General features: G+C 42.7%; 2 protein-coding genes across 3 annotated transcripts in view; both read left to right on the top strand.

The window, feature by feature from the left end:
* The window catches only part of LOC126282123 (cytochrome P450 4C1-like), a 66,787-nt gene extending 50,048 nt beyond the window's left edge, over window positions 1-16,739 (top strand). Inside the window, exons 9-12 of one of the 2 annotated variants that reach the window (XM_049981592.1) lie at window positions 4,714-4,782; window positions 5,195-5,366; window positions 10,206-10,385; window positions 16,228-16,739. In XM_049981592.1, the coding sequence (XP_049837549.1) occupies window positions 4,714-4,782; window positions 5,195-5,366; window positions 10,206-10,385; window positions 16,228-16,385 (579 nt within the window). In that variant the 3' untranslated portion in view covers window positions 16,386-16,739. The remainder of the gene's footprint in view (window positions 1-4,713; window positions 4,783-5,194; window positions 5,367-10,205; window positions 10,386-16,227) is intronic. The other variant, XM_049981593.1, reaches the window with a different exon arrangement.
* LOC126282394 (uncharacterized) overlaps window positions 1-25,209 on the top strand; it is a 370,909-nt gene that overhangs the window by 121,879 nt on the left and 223,821 nt on the right. The window lies entirely within an intron of this gene.

Genomic DNA, 25,209 nt, shown 5'->3' on the forward strand with positions numbered 1-25,209 from the left:
TTCTGGGTATTCTCCTCCTATACTTCCATATTAGAACAACTGCTTAACATTTTTATGTTACCTGAAAGCTCTCTGTCTCTCTCTTCTATACTCATTCTTGCTAAACCACTCTTTCACGCCCTGGTAAATTTCGGCGTGCTCTGACATTATCCACACTTAACGTTTGAATGAAATTAACGAAACATCTATAAAATTTATCAAATCTCAAGTACACACTTTAATTCAATCCTCCCCTAACTCAGAACACACAAAGACAAGTCCACTCCTCTCCAGAAGTTCAAAAATGATTCTTCAGCAGGACTACAATAGACATACAGCAGCCTTACCTACTGAAAAATATACATAAAATGGTTAGAAACCAGCAACTTAAAATAATTTTAGTTTAGCTAAATGAATGAACTGTAAGACGGCAAATGCAAATCTTTATTGAAAATTTAAGTCAGAACTACAAATTTTTGTGACTCTAACGGCTGCATCAGAAGTTCGCAAGTATATCTTACAGCAATGAGAGGAAATATGGATGGACCTTGGAATTACTAGGTCCAGTAAAGCGTAAAGTAGGCTTTCTCAAATCAGGGGTCTACCAAATCCCCTACCAGTGTGGCAGAGCAAAAGTTGGGCAACTATATACATGGTGAAAGAGAGGTGAATTACGCCACAGCATCAAACGAACATGGCCAACTACAGTATAAACCACAACAACACCAAGAAGATGCTTTGGCAAGCTTTCTCCATCTGGGAGTGAGTGATTAAAGCCATTGAAATTAGAGTCCAAGAGGTCTAATTAATAAAGAAGGCCGCTTACATCTCATTTAGGCACTGCACCTTGCATTGATCCTACAACAAGAAAACCTTCCCATGCAGTGACGTCCACAGCAGTATCACGGAAACTGGACACCGCAGTTCAGAGCTGGGCACTGCTACCTCTACCACCGCTGCCACCCATTGCGTCAGCCACATGGACAGTAATAGGAGGCCAGTGCCTGAGGGTGTAACGGAGAACATATGCAGGGTGGTCCATCGATAGTGACCGGGCCAAATATCTCACAAAATAAGCATCAAACGAAAAAACTAGAAACTGCGTTTTTGTTAAATACGAACCCCCATTTTTAGTACATATCCTTGTAGTACGTAAATAAATATGAATGTTTTATTTGGACCTTTTTTTTCGCTTTGTGATAGATGGGTCTGTAATAGTCACGAACATATGGCCCACAATTTTAGACGAACATTTGATAACAGGTAGGATTTTTAAATTAAAATACAGAACGTGGCTACGTTTGAAAATTTTATTTTGGTTGTTCCAATGTGATGCATGTACCTTTGTGAACGTATCATTTCTGAGAACGCATGCTGTTACAGCGTGATTACTTGTAAATACCACATTCATGCAATAAATTTTCAAAGTGATGTCCGTCAACCTCGATGCATTTGGCAATACCTGTGACGACATTCCTCTCAACAGCGAGTAGTTTGCCTTTCGTAACGTTCGCACATGCATTGACAATTCGCTGACGCATGTTGTCAGGCGTTGTCGGTGGATCATGATAGCAAATATCCTTCAACTTTTCCTACAGAAAGAGATCCGGGACGTCAGATCCGGTGAACGTGCGGGCCATGGTATGGTGCTTCGACGACCAATCCACCTGTCATGAAATATGCTATTCAGTACCGCTTAAACCGCACACGAGCTATGTGCCGGACATCCATCATGTTGGAAGTACATCGCCATTCTGCCATGCTGTGAAACATCTTATAGTAACATCGGTAGATCTTTAAGTAGGAAATCACCATACGTTGCACCATTTAGATTTCCATCGATAAAATGGGGGCCAACTATCCTTCCTCCCATAATGCCGCACCATACATTAACCCGACAAGGTTGCTGATGTTCCACTTGCTGCAGCCATCGTGGATTTTCCGTTGCCCAATAGTGTATATTATGCCGATTTACGTTACCGCTGTTACTGAATGACGCTTCGTCGCTAAATAGAACGCGTGCAAAAAATCTGTCATCGCCCCGTAAGTTCTCTTGTGCCCAGTTACAGAACTGTACACGACGTTCAAAGTCGCCGCCGTGCAATTCCTGGTGCATAGAAATGTGATACAGGTGCAATCGATGTTGATGTAGCATCTCAACACAAACGTTTTTGAGATTCCCGATTCTCTCGCAATTTGTGTGCTACTGATGTGCAGATATGGATGATGTCGTCCAGAATACCGAGCAGAATACATAGAACACGCCCGTTGGGCATTTTGATCACAATAGCCATACATAAACACGACATCGACCTTTTCCGCAATTGGTAAACGGTCCATTTTATCACGAGTAATGTATCACGAAGCAAATACTGTCCGCACATGTGGAATGTTACGTGATACCACATACTTATATGTTTGTAACTATGAAATTACAAAGCGAAAAAAGTGGTCCCTCTAAAACATTCATATTTCTTTACGTACTACACGAATATTTAATAAAACATGGGGGTTCCTATTTAAAAAAAACGTATTTGATATCCGTTTGACCTATGGCAGCGCCATGTAGCGGGTCATTCATAGCGCCATCTGGTTTCCCCCTTCAAGCTAGACAAGTTTAGTTCTTTGTAGGTTTTTGGTTTGACGCTTATTTCATGAGATATGTGGCCGGGTCACGATCAGTTGTCCACCCTATATAGAGCGCGGACCAATGCAGAGCACCAGTCATCAGGAATGACCAGAAAACGGCAACGAATCCGTTTGCAGAAATATTGTGGAGACAGGACCAGCGGATACCCAACAATTCTATAAGGTATCTTTTTTTCGCCTTTGACTGTTAAAATTGCTTTATTTATAACTAGATATGGGAATTAAAGTCATTCGGCCATTTTTAAAGCATAACAATTCCGTACTTTAGCACATGTGAAATTCAGAAACTATCAGAAGTTCTAAAGCATGAAATAGTTCCACCTGAAGATGACACTATAGGCTGGAACTACAATATTGGATTTTGTCAATAAGTGATTTTAACATTCAAAGACGACAGTGACGTCCTTTAAAGTTCTGTATATGTAAGTAAGTTCCACACAAGAAATCATAATATCTTCCATTCATTTCTTAGTACCGCGAGCCTCATACTATCTGCATTACATGCGATCGCACTGTGTTAGCTTACAGAACTAACACACTTGATACTGTTCTGAACTGCCAGTCTGTGGATTATAGGATGATTAGATTTAGTAATGAATAATTCTGAAACTTAATAACAAAACACAGTAAAGTGTTCGTCCACACTCACATGCCAGTATTAACTAAAATATGTCCACAGAACAGAGCAAATTGTCGAGGAGAAACGATACTTCCAATAATTTAAAAACAAGTTTCCTCGCTGGTGCTGGTTTTCAGCATTGGGTACGTGACTACAGATTTACATTTTAAAGTAACCATCCTCGGTGAGAGCCAAACGTAATTTTAAGACAGAGGAATGTAAATTATTTTGCCACTGTAGTGTGTTACTAGCTAGTACCGCTCCTCACTCAGCAACTTGGGTTCTTTTATCTGTATTTTAAGAGCAGCATAAATATAGTGTGGAATTAAGACTAGGATCTTTATCGATGAAGCTTCTTGCTAGGTGTTGGACTAATTATACAGCACAGTTCTCCACAACCCAAATTTGGATTGAATATCACAGAGCTATTACTAGATATGGTCCTGTTGGAGGTGGCACGCATTTGTCTTCCTTTGACAACCGAGGTGACCTACCTAGCCTTTAATAGGGAGTACTAGACTACAAAATTAGTTCAATTCATAGCGCAGCTCTCCGTTTTTCACTTTAACTATCTTTGCTGCGGGTGAAATAATGAACAAGTAATGGTAAAACTTTCGGGTCTATCTAGGCACATGTATTTCGTAGTATCCATTAAGCCACGATCAGCGTGTACTCTTGTTTCACCATCCACAAATAAAGATAACTTTCTTAGACATTATTCGCTCTAGGATATGCGTTAAAGAGGCTGAACTTCAGTACAGGTAAGACCTACAAAAAGGTCATTCCAGTTTAATTGATCGCCATTTTCATTCCATGCCTTTTTCTCTGGTGTACCGATTATAGTAAGGCATTCCGAAATTGAGAGGGAGCCTCTCGGCAACGGAGGACTTCCCAAAGACTCAGCACACACGCTCGGATTGGACGATGAGTGGATCGTATCCTCTTTCAAGAAAATGTGAAAGGAGGATTCTCCGCTGAATCGGTGAGCGAATGACTTTACGCTAAACACTAACTAGAAAAAGGGACAAGATGGTAGGACGTGTGTTGAAATGTCAGGGAACAACTTTCATGGTACTAGAGGGAATCCGAGATGGTACTAGGCTGCTTCGAAGAAGTCAAAAGAAGGATGATTAAAAAAACGTGAGCAAATATGGAACACCAAGTGAGTTTAACACTGTGCCATCTCATTCATTGAAGTTATTTTAAGAACGTTCTTTTCTGTTTCCTCTGTTGAATATTCACTGTCTAAGCAGGTCGTAATATCTGAATAACGTGCTACAAGTTCTTACAGTCAGTACTCTTTTCACGTGTTTTAAAATATTTCAGATATATGAAACAAGAAATTTAAAAAAGAAAGTTCACTAAATTGAATGCTTCCGAGCTGCAGCAACATGGCTGTTTTGTAGTTCTACTATCACTACAATAATCCGTTTTGACGCATCTACGTTTCTGTCTGTGTTCTCAAGGGTCACGACACGACGTCGGTTGCCATGTCGTGGGTTCTGGTTCTGCTTGGACACCATCCTGACATCCAGGTGAGATAAAATCTCTTCCTATCCTTTTCTGTAGCTTTCATTTCAAAATTATCGCAACAAGTGTTTCATTGTCAACTGTCGCTGGTTTTCAATCACATAGGAATGTTGATCGAAAATTTGGATGGAATCTGAAGCTGGAGGTCAAAGCAGATACAGCCGTTTAATTGTTGCGATGATATAATCCAAAATAATAATTCATGAACTTCTTGTTTTGTTTGCATAAGCGTTCGGGCGCGCACGCGAGAGCATGTGTGTCTGTGTGTCTGTGTGTGTGTGTGTGTGTGTGTGTGTGTGTGTGTGTGTGTGTGAGAGAGAGAGAGAGAGAGAGAGAGACAGAATGAGACAGAGATAAATATTGTTAGTTGTGTGTCGCTCTGGATCGTTTCTCACCAATGCTGTTTGCCTCCTGTAGGAGAAAATCTTCGCTGAGCAGGACGACATATTTCAAGACGATCCTAAGAGACGTCCAACCACACATGACCTGAACAGCATGAAGTACCTAGAGATGGTCATCAAGGAAGCTCTGAGGCTCTACCCAAGTGTGCCTGGCGTCAGTCGCCGAGTGACGAAGGAGATTGAAGTTGGTAACTATACCACATTGTCTCCATTGCACAATTGTCGCTGGTCTTCCACAGCATTCGGACAACCTCTCACTGGAAACGCATATAATGTTGATCCAAATTTGACTCCTTGCCAGTTTATAGTCTGATACACATCGACAATTCAGGTATGAAGAACCAGACCATGAGAATGAGAATAAAAGCCTAAAATATGTCTTGCTTCTAAATGTAATACAGGATTAAGAAAAAGAGACAGCAAAGCCTATGTATTCTCTAAGAAAAATAACCTTACATTTGACCAGATTTCAAATGGTTCAAATGGCTCTGAGCACTATGGGACTTAGCTTCTGAGGTCATCAGTCCCATTGAACTTAGAACTACTTAGACCTAACTAACCTAACGACATCACACACATCCATGCCCGAGGCAGGATTCGAACCTGTAGCACCTAGAGCCCCTCGGCCACACCGGCCGGCCACTGGATTTCGCACAGCCATTACACACCGATACTTCATAGCTTGTTTGTCCATCTTTGGAACTAAATACGTCACTGATATTGCGTATCAGGGATCCGAAATTTTGTCTGTCGGTTTGTGGAGGTATGTGGCTTTAGATGCCTAGGCACATGTCATGTAATTCGCGTAAATAACAGGCCGCTGATTTGTGTACGTTGTAATGGGGCCCGATAGCGACATTGACGGGTTGCATAGGGTTTACACCAGGCGAATTTGGTCGCCGAGACACAGATGTCAGTTTCCTATAATGCTCCTGAAACCACTGTAGCACGGTAGCACTGTAGCTCCGACAGACGGAACATTATACTGCTGAAAAATGGGATCGGCGGCGTGAAGGGATCAAGTATGAAGGGATGCACATAGTTCGCAGCTGTCAGCGTGTCTTCGATTACTAGCACAGGTCCTACGCAATGTCTCCCATATCTCCCACAAGTCTGCGTCCGTGCCACGATGCACGTTTCGAGCCGTTCACCTCGATGACGGCGTTTGTGGAACTCACCATCGACGTAGTGTATCAAAAATGTGATTCATCTCTCTGCCAGGCACTTAAATGTGACTTTCGGAGTACCCATGTAGATGTAGATATCCGAAAAGCCGACACATTTCCATTGATAGACGGTCGAATCCCGATGGTCCCCTGCCCACTGCAACCGTAACGGACAATGTCGATGGGTCAACATGTTTCTGTGATGGATGTTTGTAGCAGTGGTCTAGGGGTAGCGTTTTTGATTCATAATCGAAACGTCTTCGGTCCCGGGTTCGATCTCCGCCACTGCCTAAATTTTGATAAATAACCAAGGAGGAGGTTACCATGAGAAAAACATTGAATAATCAACGAAAGGATAATGTTCTACGAGTCGGGGTGTGGAATGTCAGAAGCTTCAACGTGGTAGGGAAACTAGCAAATCTGAAAAGGGATATGCAAAGGCTCAATCTAGATATAGTAGGAGTCAGTGAAGTGAAGTGGAAGGAAGACAAGGATTTCTGGTCAGATGAGTATCGGGTAATATCAACAGCAGCAGAAAATGGTATAAAAGGTGTAGGATTCGTTATGAATAGGAAGGTAGGGCAGAGGGTGTGTTACTGTGAACAGTTCAGTGACCGGGTTGTTCTAATCAGAATCGACAGCAGACCAACACCGACAACGATAGTTCAGGTTTACATGCCGACGTCGCAAGCTGAAGATGAACAGATAGAGAAAGTGTATGAGGATATTGAAAGGGTAATGCAGTATGTAAAGGGGGACGAAAATCTAATAGTCATGGGCGACTGGAATGCAGTTGTAGGGGAAGGAGTAGAAGAAAAGGTTACAGGAAAATATGGGCTTGGGACAAGGAATGAAAGAGGAGAAAGACTAATTGAGTTCTGTAACAAGTTTCAGCTAGTAATAGCGAATACCCTGTTCAAGAATCACAAGAGGAGGAGGTATACCTGAAAAAGGCCGGGAGATACGGGAAGATTTCAATTAGATTACATCATGGTCAGACAGAGATTCCGAAATCAGATACTGGATTGTAATGCGTACCCAGGAGCAGATATAGACTCAGATCACAATATAGTAGTGATGAAGAGGAGGCTGAAGTTCAAGACATTGGTCAGGAAGAATCAATACGCAAAGAAGTGGGATACGGAAGTTCTAAGGAATGACGTGATACGTTTGAAGTTCTCTAACGCTATAGATACAGCAATAAGGAATAGCGCAGTAGGCAGCACAGTTGAAGAGGAGTGAACATCTCTAAAAAGGGCCATCACAGAAGTTGGGAAGGAAAACATAGGTACAAAGAAGGTAGCTGCAAAGAAACCATGGGTAACAGAAGAAATACTTCAGTTGATTGATGAAAGGAGGAAGTACAAACATGTTCCGGGAAATACAGAAATACAGAAATACAAGTCGCTGAGGAATGAAATAAATAGGAAGTGCAGGGAAGCTAAGACGAAATGGCTGCAGGAAAAATGTGAAGACATCGAAAAAGATATGATTTTCGGAAGGACAGACTCAGCATACAGGAAAGTCAAAACAACCTTTGGTGACATTAAAAGCAACGGTGGTAACATTAAGAGTGCAACGGGAATTCCACTGTTAAATGCAGAGGAGAGAGCAGATAGGTGGAAAGAATACATTGAAAGCCTGTATGAGGGTAAAGATTTGTCTGATGTGATAGAAGAAGAAACAGAAGAGATAGGGGATCCAGTTTTAGAATCTGAATTTAAAAGAGAATTGGAGGACTTACGGTTAAATAAGGCAGAAGGGATAGATAACATTCCATCAGAATTTCTAAAATCATTAGGGGAAGTGGCAACAAAACAACTATTCACGTTGGTGTGTAGAATATATGAGTCTGGCACATACCATCTGACTTTCGGAAAAGCATCATCCACACAATGCTGAAGACGGCAAGAACTGACAAGTGCGAGAATTATCGCACAATCAGCTTAACAGCTCATGCATCGAAGCTGCTTATAAGAATAATATACAGAAGAATGGAAAAGAAAATTGAGAATGCGCTAGGTGTCGATCAGTTTGGCTTTAGGAAAAGTAGAGACACGAGAGAGGCAATTCTGACGTTACGGCTAATAATGGAAGCAAGGCTAAAGAAAAATCAAGACACGTTCATAGGATTTGTCGACCTGGAAAAAGCGTTTGACAATATAAAATGGTGCAAGCTGTTCGAGATTCTGAAAAAAGTAGGAGTAAGCTATAAGGAGAGATGGGTCATATACAATATGTACAACAACCAAGAGGGAATAATAAGAGTGGACGATCAAGAACGAAGTGCTCGTATTAAGAAGGGTGTAAGACAAGGCTGTAGCCTTTCGCCCCTACTCTTCAATCTGTACATCGAGGAAGAAATGATAGAAGTAAAAGAAAGGTTCAGGAGAGGAATTAAAATACAAGGTGAAAGGATATCAATGATACGATTCGCTGATGACATTGCTATCCTGAGTGAAAGTGGAGAAGAATTAAATGATCTGCTGTACGGAATGAACAGTGTAATGAGTACGCAGTATGGTTTGAGAGTAAATCGGAGAAAGACGAAGGTAATGAGAAGCAGTAGAAATGAGAACAGCGAGAAACTTAACATCAGGATTGATGGTCACGAAGTCAATGAAGTTAAGGAATACTGCTACCTAGGCAGTAAAATAACCAATGACGGACGGAGCAAGGAGGACATCAAAAGCAGACTCGCTATGGAAAAAAAGGCACTTCTGGACAAGAGAAGTCTACTAATATCAAATACCGGCCTTAATTTGAGGAAGAAATTTCTGAGGATGTACGTCTGGAGTACAGCATTGTATGGTAGTGAAACATGGACTGTGGGAAAACCGGATCAGAAGAGAATCGAAGCATTTGAGATGTGGTGCTATAGACGAATGTTGAAAATTAGGTGGTCTGATAAGGTAAGGCATGAGGAGATTCTACACAGAATGGGAGAGGAAAGGAATATGTGGAAAACACTGATAAGGAGAAGGGACAGGATGATAGGACATCTGCTAAGACATGAGGGAATGACTTCCATGGTAATAGAGGGAGCTGTAGAGGGCAAAAACTGTAGAGGAAGACAGAGATTGGAATACGTCAAGCAAATAATTGAGGACGTAGGTTGCAAGTGCTACTCTGAGATGAAGAGGTTAGCACAGGAAAGGAATTCGCGGCGGGCCGCATCAAACCAGTCAGTAGACTGATGACAAAAAAAAAAAAAATGATGAATGGTGTGCTTTGAAACACTTCTGTGTGCACCAGCATGGTGCTCTTTCGGCAGAGATGCCTCAGGTCACCTACTGTCATACTTTTCACAGCAAACAAGCCACCGAAGCTCAAGTTCTGTGAAGAGTCGTGGACTGTCCTTCCACGTCTTTCCGTAGATGCTCACGACAGGAGCACGTGGCCATTCCACTTGCTTCGCCGTTTTTGAGATACTCCTTGGCAGGTTCTGCTTAATAATAATCTGTCAAGGCTGCTTATCGCAATGTATTTCCCCATTTGCAGCCCATATCTTCATTAGGGTGATCTCCCGTCCGTATCTGTTCCTTTAACATACTTTTGTTACAGCGTTGCCCGCACCGCTTTCAAGTGGCATCCAGTTTCGCGGTGGACAGTGGTCGTATTGTTTTGGCTTATCAGTGTATAATGAAAAAGGTGAAGTCATTGATCTGCCTCAAGTATACAGTATGTATAGAGCTCGTAAAGTTATTTACTGTCACAGTTGTTTTCATTTTATTTAGGAGTCAATTAGAGATATTTAACTACGAGCATTAACTGGTAGTCTTATCTGCTAAAAGTAATCATTATGTCAGTACTGTAAAGAGCGCAATTCCATGTAACGGTTGCATGTCGCTGGACTCACAGGTGGCTACACAGTTCCTGAGGGCTGTACGATATTCCTGAACATACGCCAGACTCACCGCGACCCAGACCAGTGGCCGAACCCGGAGTTCTTTGACCCGGACAACTTCCTGCCGGATAGGGTGCAGGGCAGGCACCCCTACGCCTACGTACCCTTCAGCGCTGGGCCACGAAACTGTATAGGTAAGTGTGCAGCAGCTGTATTAGAACCATATAATTATTTGTCAGTAATTACTTTTTGTAGTTAACTGAATATAACCTAAATGTTGTTTAAGTTTCATGCGCAAGCTATGTAAAACTGTCAATAAACTGTTCTTTTTTTTTTTTAAGTCTCTCATAGTACAGGGTGGCGCACGAAACGTGTTACCAATTGTTTCTTTCACAATTTACGACGCACATTAGATATCCCGCTGGGATCTCTACAGCAGTACCAGCAGAGCTTAGAAAAACAAATGAGTTACGAAATGACGTGTAATTCACAATACTGCCGCTAGAAGACTAGTAAGCAGGAATGGCTGACAATGGAAGACTGACGATACAGCAACGATCGGCAGTTGTGTTACTTTTTCATGAAACGAAAAGCCTTGTTGTGACTCAGAGGCGTTTTCGACAATAGTTTAACACACGATGGGTCCCTTGCAAGAAGACCATCCACAGGTTGTACGATAAATCTGTACAGGAAGGAACAGTGTTGGAAGCGAAGAGACCCCGGCCTAAGCCTGTTTGTTCGCCGGAGAAAATTGAAGCGGTACGAGTTGCTGTACAGAGAAGTCCCGGGAAATTGTGTACAAAGGCAGAAGTGCAACTGGGAATACCATGACGCCCCGTTCAACGCATTCTTAAAAGTGACCTCCATATGTACCCACACTAGATAACCTGTGCACAGGAGCTCACTGAAGAACACAAGCAGGAGGGACTTCTGTTTCCTCAGTGGGCGTAGGATAGGGAAGAAACTCTCAACGACGTTCGGTTTTCATACGAGGCGCATTTTCATTTAGACGGTGTGGTTAACAAACAAAATCTACGCTTTCGGGCCACTGAAAACCCACAAGTTCTTCATGAACGACAACATTATGCTCCGAGGATTTAGGCGTGGACAGCAATTTTCAAGTCACGGACTTATTGGACCCTTTTTCTTTGATGAAACTGTGAACAGCGGGCGTTGGTTGAGCCTGCTTCGCATTAGCTTCATTCCACACCTTCTTGCTACTGCCTTGCCCTTCAACACGCAGTGGTTCATGCAAGATAGAATAAGGCCACATACTGTAAACACTGTGTTGGAGTTTTTTACACGAGCATTTCGACATGCGGATGATTTCACTCAGGTTTCCAGGTCGCTTCAATGACGGACAACATTGGCCCCCCAATATTCCAGACCTCAATCCATGTGACTTTTTTCTTTGGGGGTACCTAAAGGAAAAAATTTTCCCGAAGCGTCCACGTGATTTAATGGAGCTCAGAAGACTTATTCTTCAAGCTTGCAGTGACATTACGGAAGAGATGTGCCGTAGGGTAATCACTAACTTCAGTGTTCGTTTGAAAGAAGTTAGGAAAGGAAATGGTGGACATATTGAGCATGTGCTGAGTTACAACAAATCTCCATGGACGGCTCTTCATTGTAGAATATGTTGCTTTCAGATTGTATTGACAATAAAGTTTATATTCAAAAACAAAATGGTAACACATTTCCCGCGCCACCCTGTAGATGTTACGAGATTACTCTGTTCTTACACTATCAAATCTGCAGTATTGGTATAGGAACGAGGTACAATAATTAAATAAAATAAATTCCATTAAATCACTTGAAAAATGTTGTTATAAAAAGTTTATAGGATGTGACTATAGAATTAACACGACAAAGATTTTTAATATCCCACTGTGTATTCATCAGACTCTCAAGCAATTTGGTCGACAGAGATTTTAGTGTCTGAAAGGGCCCCCCTCTTGAAAACGAAGTAATGTAACTTTTCATTTTAATCACATTGCATTTGTTTTCTGCCCTTTAGCGAGTGCTTTTCGAAGATGTTGGATGGGGGAATCACATGCAGATACACTGATCAGAATTACTTGGACTCCATTGCGTAATGCGAGATTGACCACCAGATGACACGAGAGACAGACTCACCAAGATAAAAATAGCCAGTGGGTATTGTGTTTTCGACAGGGAAGAGTAACAGCTGGATGGGTCGGTAGGGCGAGCTCAGTGGTCTCGAACGTGGACTAGTCAGTCAGTTCCAACTGGGTGAAAAATTTATCAAGAACATTTCAAACTACTCTAGTTGACGGTGGAACAACCACAGTTAACCAAGACGAGGAAGTGATCATTCAGTCACAGATAGGGACTATTCGAGTATTGCGGAAGATGATTGCAAATCTTCTCATGGAATCAACAGAAGGAATCCCTCGCGAGCTCCAGAGTGCGACCAGTAGTCCAATGACTGTTCGAAGGGAGTTAAAAAACATGGGTACAATGGACGAGCAGCTTCGCACAATCTATGTACACTCTACGTGGGAAGAAGAAAACAAGCTTCGCACCAGTAAGGCATTATCCGAATGGGTCGGAAATCGGTAGATCTGATGTACATTTACACACAGACAAATGATTACAATTTACAGAAATTGATTTCTTATGCAAGAGGAAGAGCTTCAAGAATTCAGCAACGCGATAGTCTGCCTCTGGCTCTTGTGGAAGCAGTTATTTGGCTTGGCATTGATTCACAGGTGATCGATGTCCTTCTGAGGAAGGCCGACTAAACTGATTATTATGAAATCTATGTCTGATCTACAACAGATAGAGACACTAGGAATCGACTGAGTACTCACCGGGTCTACAGGTAGTAGTGGAAAATAACATCGTGGGCTGTTCTATCGGCGATTTTAATTCACAGAAAATCAAAGTTTCTTTCAATATTCGTCATGAAATTGTTCTCTTTTTGAAGGCTCTCAAGGTGAATGGAAGGCACAAAGGAGGTGAAATGCTGGGTGAGATTATTCACAACAGTCTATTGATCACAAAACGTATTTATCAAACAAAATTGTAAATAAAACCGTTCCGGCGGTATACAATCACACGAAATAAAATGCGAAAACCTCAAGCGGTCTAAAGGTTAGGTTGGCAGCACAAGCCTACGAGACCTCAGATCTCACTGGGGCGAACTTCGGATAACACATTATCTCCCAGTTACGCATTCGCATAAATACACACACAAGGAGGAGGTGAGGAAGAAAACTGACTGTATAAAAGGAAAAGAAATGAGAACATGTGCACTCTCTTTTATCACAGGGTATGAGGTACGCACTGCAGCGGAAAGACAAAAAAGTGAGAAAAGTAATATGAACAAACTAGTCGTTATCAACGAGTTAAAGTCGATCTCCAATTTTATGAATTCAACTTTCTTGACCCATTTCATGATGTGCTATATTAGGGTGCTGGACTGAATACCGAAAACAAAGGGCTCAGACCAACAGGGATACAGGAGTCTGTCTTTTTGACGGCAAGCGAAATGCGCACCGCATGTTCCCATACAAGGATACGGCCCTTTCTTCTACTTGAGACAAATCCTATATTCATTCTTTCTTGTCATCTCCTTAGCCTAGCTCTTGTTTCCCCCCCCTTCCTCCCCCCACTTCAACACTTTTAAAGTATTCGAAGGCTGCGGGCACTTTTTCTAATATCCTCTTTAACTGCAAACACCTGATGGACGGGGCAGGTCTCTCTCTAGGCTTGTTGGAGCCTTTCTCCCTAGAGAAGTTTTCCCTGAGTACAAATTCCGCTTGGATGTTCAAACGATGTGCCTGTACCACTATCCTCTATAAAAACAGCTAATATGCAACAGTCCTAATGAGAGGCCTCGATAAAAAAAGTGGATAAACGCTGATGACGACTAAGGCAAAGAAAAAGGACTTTTGGATGCTGAAACATACAGCGCCCGAATACAAAGTGTCATGAAGTTTTCATGCTTTTGAGAGACGCAATATAAAGGGGAATGATTATCCAAAGAAAGCAGATTATACACTTTCTTTCAAGGGTCAGAGTTCACAAAATACAAAAAATAAATGGTTCAAATGGCTCTGAGCACTATGGGACTTAACTTCTGAGGTCATCAGTCCCCAAGAACTTAGAACTACTTAAACCTAACTAACCTAAGGACACCACACACATCCATGTCCGAGGCAGAATTCGAACGTGCGACCGCAGCGGTCTCACGGTTCCAGACTGTAGTACCTAGAACTGCACGGCCACTCCGGTCGGCACACAAAACACAGGGCAGGTGAAGATAAACTAGGTGTATGAGGGGGTTGTGGAACGTTAAGAATTCGTACAGTACACGTGTGAGAGAAAGTAATTGATACGGGGGTGATCTGGAGTGCTTGTGGTCGTAGGATTTGGACGGAGTGCTTAAAATTTGGAACAGTAGCGCCGCACTTAACATTCACATAGGTGAAAATATGCTGGATGAGTGATTCTGTTAATATGATTATTAGTTTTCTCTATTGTAACCTTTAATTAGGATGCTTGGTAGCTGGGCATTTCTCCTTATTGTTCGACTGTTGGTAACTCCCAAAGGAGTACCACATTAAATAAAAGACCTCATGGTGTAGAATATACAGCAAGACCTGCAAGACTTGAAGGCCCAGAGGTACCGACCGACAATTGTGTCGTCCTCTACCCATTGATACTACTGGATGCAGATACGAAGAGGGTTTTAGTAACCAGCACACCGCTCCCGCGGCCCTGAAGGGTTGTTTAGCACTGTTTACAGAAATGGATGGCTTACGATCGGCCATTGTACCCATTTTTTTAACTCTCTACGGACAGCCATTTGCCTAGCTGAACTGCTGGTAGCACTTTTCAACTCACGAGTGATTCCTTTCGCTGGTTTCATACGATGTTTTACAACCACTCTACGCAATGCTCTCCGAAACTGGTACTGGGGCAACTCTGGTGCGCAACAAGCCACAGATGTCAAGGACAGACGATGGCTGCGGAGATGTGTACGGGCGAGCAGACGAGTAACTGACGACTGATGAGTAATTGACCATCTGGAGGAACCAAGGGACAACTACCAACAGTGCCTCCTCAACGACCGATCAGTGAACACTGCTGCTTGTGCACCTCGGCAGCAGGCGCCTGGGTCATGCACCCAAGCTGAGCGCTGTTAATCGGCGGCAAAGGCTTGAATGTGAACACCAGAATCACAAATTGACGTCCACTGAGTGGCGACAGCCGACTTTTTTAGATGCCGCACGTTTTGTGCTGCACCAGACAGATGGCCACTGTCGTGTATAGCGTGAAATGCCTGAATGTGAACATCCTGAAACAATCTTCGGAAGCGTCCAGGCCAGAGGGAGCTCCCTGGATGATTTCGTCGTTCTGGGAGGCACGATGGATCTATCCTTATAAACCCTGTCCACCCCCACATGCAGTTTTTTTTTCCTCGGCTTGTTGGCGTCCGCCAACAGGACAGCTCGCAGTGTACGTGTGTGGTTCCAAGAGCCACAGGATCAGTTTACCATATACCCTCGCCAACAAACTGCCCGGATTTAAACCCAGTCGATAATCTGTAGGACCACATCGACCGGGCTGTTCGTGCCTTGGATCCTCAACCGAAAAACCAAGAGCAAATGGCGACTGCACTGGAGCCAGCATATCTATCTCCACATCTTTGTCAGCACATTCCAGAACGTCACCTACTCTCTGCAAAAGATGGTAATTGAGACTTTTGACGGGTGGTAACGTTAATGTGACAGGACACTGTACTTGCTGGTCGGCTTCTCGTTGCATCTAGTTGTGTATTTCGCGTTACATAGCTCTCTCCGGATACATTCGATCAGATAGTATTAAATACGTGCAGACAGGATAGAGCTGCATAGTTTAAGAGCTTCTATAGTTTAATCTTAAGTTTCTAGTTTGATGACTTCGAACATAAGGAAACACAGTAGAAGTGAGTCATTAGTGTTTCCATCAGCCACCAGCAACTGTTTAGTCTGCAGTGAACTGTGCTTTGTCTGTTGAAATTCTCAGGCCAGAAGTTCGCCATCCTGGAGGAGAAGGCGGTGCTGTCGTACGTGCTGCGCAACTTCCGCGTGGAGACCGTGGACAGGCTGGAGGACCTCCAGCTGATCGGTGAACTCGTCCTCAGGCCGATGAACGGCGTCAACCTGAGGCTGTTGCCGCGGTAGTGCAGAGCCTCTACCTGTCTCCTGTGAAGTCCGCCAACAGCACTTCATGTCTTCATTTTTTTCGTCCTTTGATCTGACTATTTTAACAACCTTGTACATATGTAGAATGAAATTTTCACTCTACAGTGGAGTGTGCGCTGATATGAAACTTCCTGGCAGATTAAAACTGTGTGCTGGACCGAGACTCGAACTCAGGACCTTTGGCTTCCGCGGGCAAGTGCTATACGAACTGATCTACCCAGGCAAAGATCCCGACTTCGAGTCTCGGTCCGGCACACAGTTTTAATCTGCCAGGAAGTTTGTATATGTGTGTTTACAATTTTTTCAATAAATATTATTTTGTCATTTATTTAACTAGATGGAAACACTGGTGAGTCAGGACATTATGACCACCTACCTGATGGCCTGTGTGTTGACCTTTGGCGATGTGTCATGACGTGGAGGCAATGAGCTCTTGGTAGGTGGTTGGAGGTACTTGGTAACACATCTGCACACACAAGTCAACTAATTCCCGTAAATTCCGAGGAGGGGGCTATGAGTTCGACGCCACGTTCAATCACATTCCAGATGTGACACCATTCACGCAACTGCAAATGCATGAAGAGATAATGGTTATAATTGGACGCGTATACTTAAAGCAGCACTACACAGCCTTCCTTTCACTACATATGAACTGCTGCTGTTGGTACGAGCCCTGTTACTCTCCAACAATCAACAGGCCCAGCTCGCCCATCTCCTCAGGCAAGTCGTTGTACAGACGGGAGAGAACACGAAGTAACAAGACAAGCTTCTGAAACACACCAACAGATGTTGTTAATTCAACAAGCCTCGAAAACATGTTCATACGTGATTCAGGAGATACAGGCCAGACAATAATGACAATGTAAACCAAGGCCTGGAAAACTTCAAGCAACCAACTGGTGTAGTAAATAAAATTTAAAAAAATTAACTACGCTTGATACACCATCAGAACACGGACATTTCACTACTAAGGAAATCGTTCGGGACTGGCAGTTGACAATACCCGTAGCACAGATTGAAGAAGCCGACGAGAATTTCGAATGAGGCAACAAGACGCAGGAATAAATAAATCACGTGGTTACCACAGTTCATGGGTTGAAAATTTGCTCACCCCGCCAAAAAAACTATCCATGGTTCCAATACCGTCTTGAGCAGAAACAAGGCTGTCCACTCTGAGATCCGTCAACCAATGAACGTCAGAATCACCAACGTCAGGACAAACAGTGTCAGTTCCATGCGTTGCCAGCTTATACTGCCGCTCAGCGTGCTTCCCAACTCTGCATGCGCGGCTCACGCCTTGTAGTGGCTCCGTGTTCACTATCTCTTCCCGTCCCTCGCCTCAGTGCGCGCAATATAGGCAAACTTTATGCCATACGGGATCGATAACTGCTAGGTCGATGTGCACACATCAGTAGCCGTTTGTGTTGTTGGATTAAAAGCAGCCTACGCGCAGGACGGTGAGTCTGTAGTCTGTGTGCTGCTAGTCTCCGAGCAGTGGGGCAGGACGACAGAGAATGTTGCAGGAATTTCATAACGCGTTCTCGAATGCCAGGCACAGGTGTGGTAGGGTTACGATGTGCTTTGTGCACAACACAGCGACCCTCCCTTGTAGTGGTCGCATGTGGCCAAACGGAGACACATAATGACGCCCCATTCAAACTCAGTTAAAAACTTAATTCTGTCCGAAAAGATCTTGAAGGGCAAACGGCACCGACTGATTCCCACGTCCTCAGCAGAGAGGCATCACTGCATGCCGATTGGAGGGGCGTGTCACCAGGACGCCTTTATTCCAGCCGTTGTCGATTCAGTAGCGCTACTTGTCAATCAAGTAGCCCCTCAATTTGTGTCACAAGGGCTGAGTGCACCCCGCTTGCCAATAGCGCTAGGCAGACCCGTTCAGTCATCCATCCAAGCGCTAGCGAAGCCCGACGGTGCTTAACTTAGAGGATCTGATGGGAAACGATGCTACCACTGCGGCGAGGCCATTGGATCTTCAGAATCAGTGAGGTGACAATAATTCTGTCATACACGAGCATGCAATTTATAAATAAAACACATTTTCTCTGTGAAAACGTGGCTGCATGTCGGCCATTTATGTAACATTATTTCTTCAAAACTCGGTCTACAACAAACTTTGATAAATATAACCCAACTACATACAGGTACACCGTACTGATAAATTTACCTGTGAAGTAAGAAATGTCAAGCAGAAATGATTGCAACTTGTTTTTAAAAATGTCATGACCTGTCAAAATAAGGAAGGCGTTCAAATAGTTATACGGCTGCATATTTGGTTCCTTTCAATATAAGACTGAGATTAAGCTCGATAGTGAATGCTATTTCCTCAAAGTGTTTTTTGATCAATGGTACAATCATTCTTAAATTGTGGCTCATTCGTTACATCAAATTTGGTAAGAGAGTAACTGTATTGTGAGGGTGTTGTTAGTAAGCCTAATATTTTAACTAGTTACCTGCTTGAGACACCAGATATTATCCATACAGTACGTTTCTGTGCAATAAACACTTGGGGTCTATCTGTAGAACTGCCTCAGAAAATGATTACACCATGACATCAATTAATGGAAGTATGTAAAGTAAGCTACTTTTCTCATGTTTGCGTCATAAATATCGCCAATTATACATAGAGAAAGTCTTCTTGAATGTAAATTTTTGAGAAGATCTACACAGTATTTTTTCCATACTAAGTTCTGTTGAATATGCACACCCAGGAATTTTAAAGAATCAGTTGAACCCCTTTCCCTATTCCCACACTGTCTTACTGATGATGAAATGACTTGCCAGTACCTTGTACAAAACTTAAAGAACTATCTTTTCTCTAAAATAATTGAAAGACCATTTACAGCGAACCAGTCAGTAATACTTTTGCATATTTTATTTATTACTTCCTCCTTTTCTGTCGCTATGATGGGTTTGATTTTTAGGTAGTATCACGTACTGCTTTGGCAGTGTAAGATTTAATGTAATTTATATGTACCGATAAAGGAGTGATTTCAGAATTTTCTCTGTGGAATACCAGCATTAACTTACCCTGAGCCAGAAGAAGATTCATCTCGAAAGCTGCATGAGCCATCTGAAATGATCCTTTCTTGCTTTACTGTTCCATTTTAAAGACTGTCTCTCCTTCTCCTCCCTCCCGCTCTCTGTCTCTCTCTCTCTGCTTCTATCTGCATCCCCCCTTTCCGTCTCTCTTTCTATATACCTGCCTGCCTTCCTCCCCCTTCCATACCCCCTCTCTTTCTCTCTGTCTCTCTCTCTCTCTCTCTCTCTCTCTCTCTCTCTCTTTCTGTCCACCTCACCCTGCCCCCTCTCTTTCTCTCTCGCTATATAATAGTCCATGACAATTTTAATCTTTCATAGACAGTTGCAGCTATTTCATTATTAAAGTTAACCAAAAGGCCACACTGGTTTCAATTTTAACTTACAAGAGTAAGAATCGTGACATCACATTTTATAACTAGTCAGTATTTCTCTCATATTTCCATGAAGTACATGAGCGACAAAAATTACGATGTGAGAGATGGTAAGAGATCGGAAATAATAGTGACACACGTATCTAAACATCAAATTTTTCTATTTGTCTTCTGAAATTCAATAAATGAAGTAAACAAACTGTACCATCAATACTTTTGTTTGAGTGGCGTCAAAAAGCTATGTTTGATACCATTCTTGCAAGACCTATGCAACTCTGAGTAGCATTTCATTAAATGATCTGCCGAGTGTGCACATGCTTTCGCTGTTAAGTGATCTAGGTTGGGGCATGAGATGCGTAATGCTTCCCTTCAAACTCTGGCAAGATCTAAACTCAGAACTAAGTCTCTAAATAAATGAGTCCGTAAAACACCGCTTGAGCTCCGCATTCACAAATTTAAAAATATATTCGTGGTTAAGGCTGGTGCTTGAAGACATTACATGGTATTTCTAGCGCGTATCTGGTTTCCCCCAAAGTAAAAAGTTCGACGAATGTCTCATATAATTCTCATTAATGCGTCGACAAATATCGATTGCTCCAACCTAAAATGTCTTAATTCTGATGCAGTATCAAAGACTCTACCGAAAACATAATATTGCTTGAAAATTCATGGTTCTTTTTATAATAATCATTTCATATATAGTTACACAGTAAGGAATACATAGAAAATGTTGAGGGGGAGCGTAACCAAAGACTGCGTTTTATTGGCAGGACACATACAAAATGTAACAGATCTACTAAGGGGACTGCCTACACTTAGCTTGTCCGTCTTCTTTTAGAATACTGCTGGGTGGTGTGGGATCTTACCAAATAGGATTGACGGAGTACATGAAAGAATTTCAAAAAAGGGAAGCAAGTTTTGTATTATCGCGAAACAGGGGAGAGAATGTCACTTAAATGATACAGGATTTGGGGTGCACATCATTAAAACAAAGGAGTTTTTCGTTGCGGAGCAATCTTCTCACGAAATTCCAATCACCAACTATCTTCACCTAACGCGAAAATATTTTGTTGACGCCGACCTACATGGTGAGAAAAGAACAACTTGATGAAATGAGGGAAACCAGAGCTTGTACGGAAAGATCTAGGTGTTCGTTCTTCCCGCCCGCTATACGAGATTAGAATAATAGAGAATTGTGAAGGTGGTTCGATGAATCCTCTGCCAGCCGCTTAAAAGTGATTTGCACAGTATCTATGTAGATGTAGAGGAAAATGTCAACATGGGTTTCTTTATCCGCAGTAGTTTCCATTTTAGAAAGTATGCCGATGTTGCAAACATTTATTGGCTATCAGAACGATCATTTAGTCGTAGTGAGGGGCAGTGTTTGTGGGAGTCCGCTTTCGTGAGTTAATTCCATAGAATCTGAAACGAAATCACTGCACTACTTGATTTTAAACACTTTCTACAAACAGATTTTTGAAATAATTATCACTGTCAAAGCTGTAGGCCACAATAACGCCATAGAGTCAGTTTCCCCCACGATGTGATGTTTTAAATAATGTAAATTAATTAAAATAGAGACATGAAACATTTATAACTACAAAACATGCTGGTAAACCGTAATAAAATTACAAATAACGATACACTGAAATAAATACCATGGTTTGATGGCCACGACTATAGAATTCCATTAACTTTTTAATTTGTTAACATTGTGGAAATCTTTTTATCTTCTACACTTTCTAATTTAGCGCCCGCTTGCGGTTGCGTAGTAATTACAACAAAAATACACTCCTGGAAATTGAAATAAGAACACCGTGAATTCATTGTCCCAGGAAGGGGAAACTTAATTGACACATTCCTGGGGTCAGATACATCACATGATCACAATGACAGAACCACAGGCACATAGACACAGGCAACAGAGCATGCACAATGTCGGCAAGAGTACAGTGTATATCCACCTTTCGCAGCAATGCAGGTTGCTATTCTCCCATGGAGACGATCGTAGAGATGCTGGATGTAGTCCTGTGGAACGGCTTGCCATGCCATTTCCACCTGGCGCCTCAGTTGGACCAGCGTTCGTGCTGGACGTGCAGGGCGCGTGAGACGACGCTTCATCCAGTCCCAAACATGCTCAATGAGGGACAGATCCGGAGATCTTGCTGGCCAGGGTAGTTGACTTACACCTTCTAGAGCACGTTGGGTGGCACGGGATACATGCGGACGTGCATTGTCCTGTTGGAACAGCAAGTTCCCTTGCCGGTCTAGGAATGGTAGAACGATGGGTTCGATGACGGTTTGGATGTACCGTGCACTATTCAGTGTCCCCTCGACGATCACCAGAGGTGTACGGCCAGTGTAGGAGATCGCTTCCCACACCATGATGCCGGGCGTTGGCCCTGTGTGCCTCGGTCGCATGCAGTCCTGATTGTGGCGCTCACCTGCACGGCGCCAAACACGCATACGACCATCATTGGCAACAAGGCACAAGCGACTCTCATCGCTGAGGACGACACGTCTCCATTCGTCCCTCCATTCACGCCTGTCGCGACACCACTGGAGGCGGGCTGCACGATGTTGGGGCGTGAGCGAAAGACGGCCTAACGGTGTGCGGGACCGTAGCCCAGCTTCATGGAGACGGTTGCGAATGGTCCTCGTCGATACCCCAGGAGCAACAGTGTCCCTAATTTGCTGGGAAGTGGCGGTGCGGTCCCCTACGGCACTGCGTAGGATCCTACGGTCTTGGCGTGCATCCGTGCGTCGCTGCGGTCCGGTCCCAGGTCGACGGGCACGTGCACCTTCCGCCGACCACTGGCGACAACATCGATGTACTGTGGAGACCTCACGCCCCACGTGTTGAGCAATTCGGCGGTACGTCCACCCGGCCTCCCGCATGCCCACTATACGCCCTCGCTCAAAGTCCGTCAACTGCACATACGGTTCACGTCCACGCTGTCGCGGCATGCTACCAGTGTTAAAGACTGCGATGGAGATGCGTATGCCACGGCAAACTGGCTGACACTGACGGCGGCGGTGCACAAATGCTGCGCAGCTAGCGCTATTCGACGGCCAACACCGCGGTTCCTGGTGTGTCCGCTGTGCCGTGCGTGTGATCATTGCTTGTACAGCCCTCTCGCAGTGTCCGGAGCAAGTATGGTGGGTCTGGCACTCCGGTGTCAATGTGTTCTTTTTTCCATTTCCAGGAGTGTAATTTCATAGATATATAATCGACCTACGGAGAAAAATAAATGTGTTTAGGAGCTGTACTTTACTCCATCCATCAATGAAAAAATTTCTTTGGTTTCATTCACAAACTACAGCGCCTTCTACAATTAGAGTCAAACATAGGCCTTAATTTCAGGAAGAAATTTCTGAGATTATGCGTTTGGAGCACATCATTATATGGTAGTGAAACAAGGACTGTGGGAAAACCGGAACAGAAGATGATCGAAACATTTCAGAAGTGGTGCTGCAGACGAATGGTAAAAATTACATGGACTGTTGAGGAAAGGAATGAGGAGGTTCTGCGCAGAATCGAAAAGGAAAGGAATATATGGTAAACACTGACAATGAGAAGGGACAGGATGATGGGACGTGTGTTAAACATCAGGGACTGACTTCCATGGTACTAGAGGGAACCGTAGATGGCGAAAACTGTAGACTAAGACAGAGATTGGAATTCATCCAGCAGATAATTGAGGACGGTGTTTGCAAGTGCTACTCCGAGATGAAGAGGATGGCACAGGAGAGGAATCCGTGGTGTGCCGCATAAAACAAGTCAATAGACTGATAACTGCAAAAAAAATTAAATATTTTGCACAAATTTTCATTCCATATTTCGATTTACGGTATATCGAGATAATTAATCGCTATGGTGATTAACAGAGAGATTGGTGGCCTATATTAAATATGAAATTAGTGACCTTAATTTTTTCCATAACACATCAGTTCTGGCGATTATGTAAAATCTCATCAAAATGTTCTGAAATATTGCTGTTGTGTCAAAATGGGTTTCAGTTAAATATTTACCTAGCAGAAATATTCATTTTTTTTATTCTGATATACGAAAACATTTCAGATCGTAATAATTTTACTCGTATAAAAAATAGCACCAATATCGAAAAGGTAAACAATACGAAATAAGTGTAGGTGGTGTAATGAAGCATCAGGGAGCTACTAAACTTTACCGTATAGTAGAAAAAGAGAATGGGACTTTGGAAATAGGAAAATACGTATGGACACTTATAGACTGACGACCTCAGCAGTTAAGTTCCTTAGAGCTCAGAGCCAGTTGACAGTTAAAATAGTGAGGGGGACAAAATATGGGTTATATCGGAAAATGATTATTCGATAAACTAACAAAAGAACAAAAAAAATTGATACCTGAGCTGGATGAAATAGATTTACGTTTTGCTTTTTTTTTTTTCAACGAAAAACTTGTATCACATGGTTGACTAACAAAAAATGGAATCATTGAGCGCTATACAACAATCAGTCTGAATATGTGAAATCAGTTTAAGAAAACTGAAAAAACGGTTATTGATGATATGGAATGTATGAGCTGCCCAGAGAATCGAACTTACGTGACAGAAATCTGAGGAAACTATTAAAAAATTCTAGGATAATGTGACAAACGACGTTAGAGATACTTCATTAGCTAGGGTTACATTTTTTTTACCATTATGGCCAGTAATAACAGAAATAGTTTATCATCTGCTTAAATTTGGACTGTTTCATCTAGATATGAGGAAGGCTGTGACGTTGAATTTTCCATGGCAACCTTAATGAGAACGTTTCAGTGAACAGTACTTACAGTCAGTGCCAAGTACAAAAACGGTGGTGCACTACAATCAAATCCAAATGCTCTTGTATAAATATAAAGTAGTTCAAATACTAAGTAATCATACATGGATAACTTCGCTTTTAATGAGTAAATAAGTTGTCAGAGATAAAAGGAATAGCATGTTGAGTCATAATATATGCCATCATCTTCATTCTACTATTAGGCCTAAATCTGTTTATGTGAAATCACAACTGATACACCTATCGACGTCTCATCGTGTGGTTCCTGTGTATTTTTGCCCTGCTTTTAATAAAACGAACTGTAAAAACTTGCTTAAGTGCACGAGCTTCTTGCTTTTGCTAACACAATGTGATTAAAACTGTATAGAGTGTAAAGATCAAAGTCGTATTCATACCTAGATAGAGAAAGAAACCAGATAAGCGTCATTCCAAAAGCAGTGGCGTGATTTTCTGTTGATAATTATGATGGAATGTCTTACCATGTCTATACACGGATGACATACAATCTGAAGTCCATTGTTTCCCCTGGTTGCAGTAACATGAAATAGTTATGCTACCTAGTTCCC

This window comes from Schistocerca gregaria, chromosome 7 (genome assembly GCF_023897955.1).
Source record: "Schistocerca gregaria isolate iqSchGreg1 chromosome 7, iqSchGreg1.2, whole genome shotgun sequence".
Taxonomy (NCBI): domain Eukaryota; kingdom Metazoa; phylum Arthropoda; class Insecta; order Orthoptera; family Acrididae; genus Schistocerca; species Schistocerca gregaria.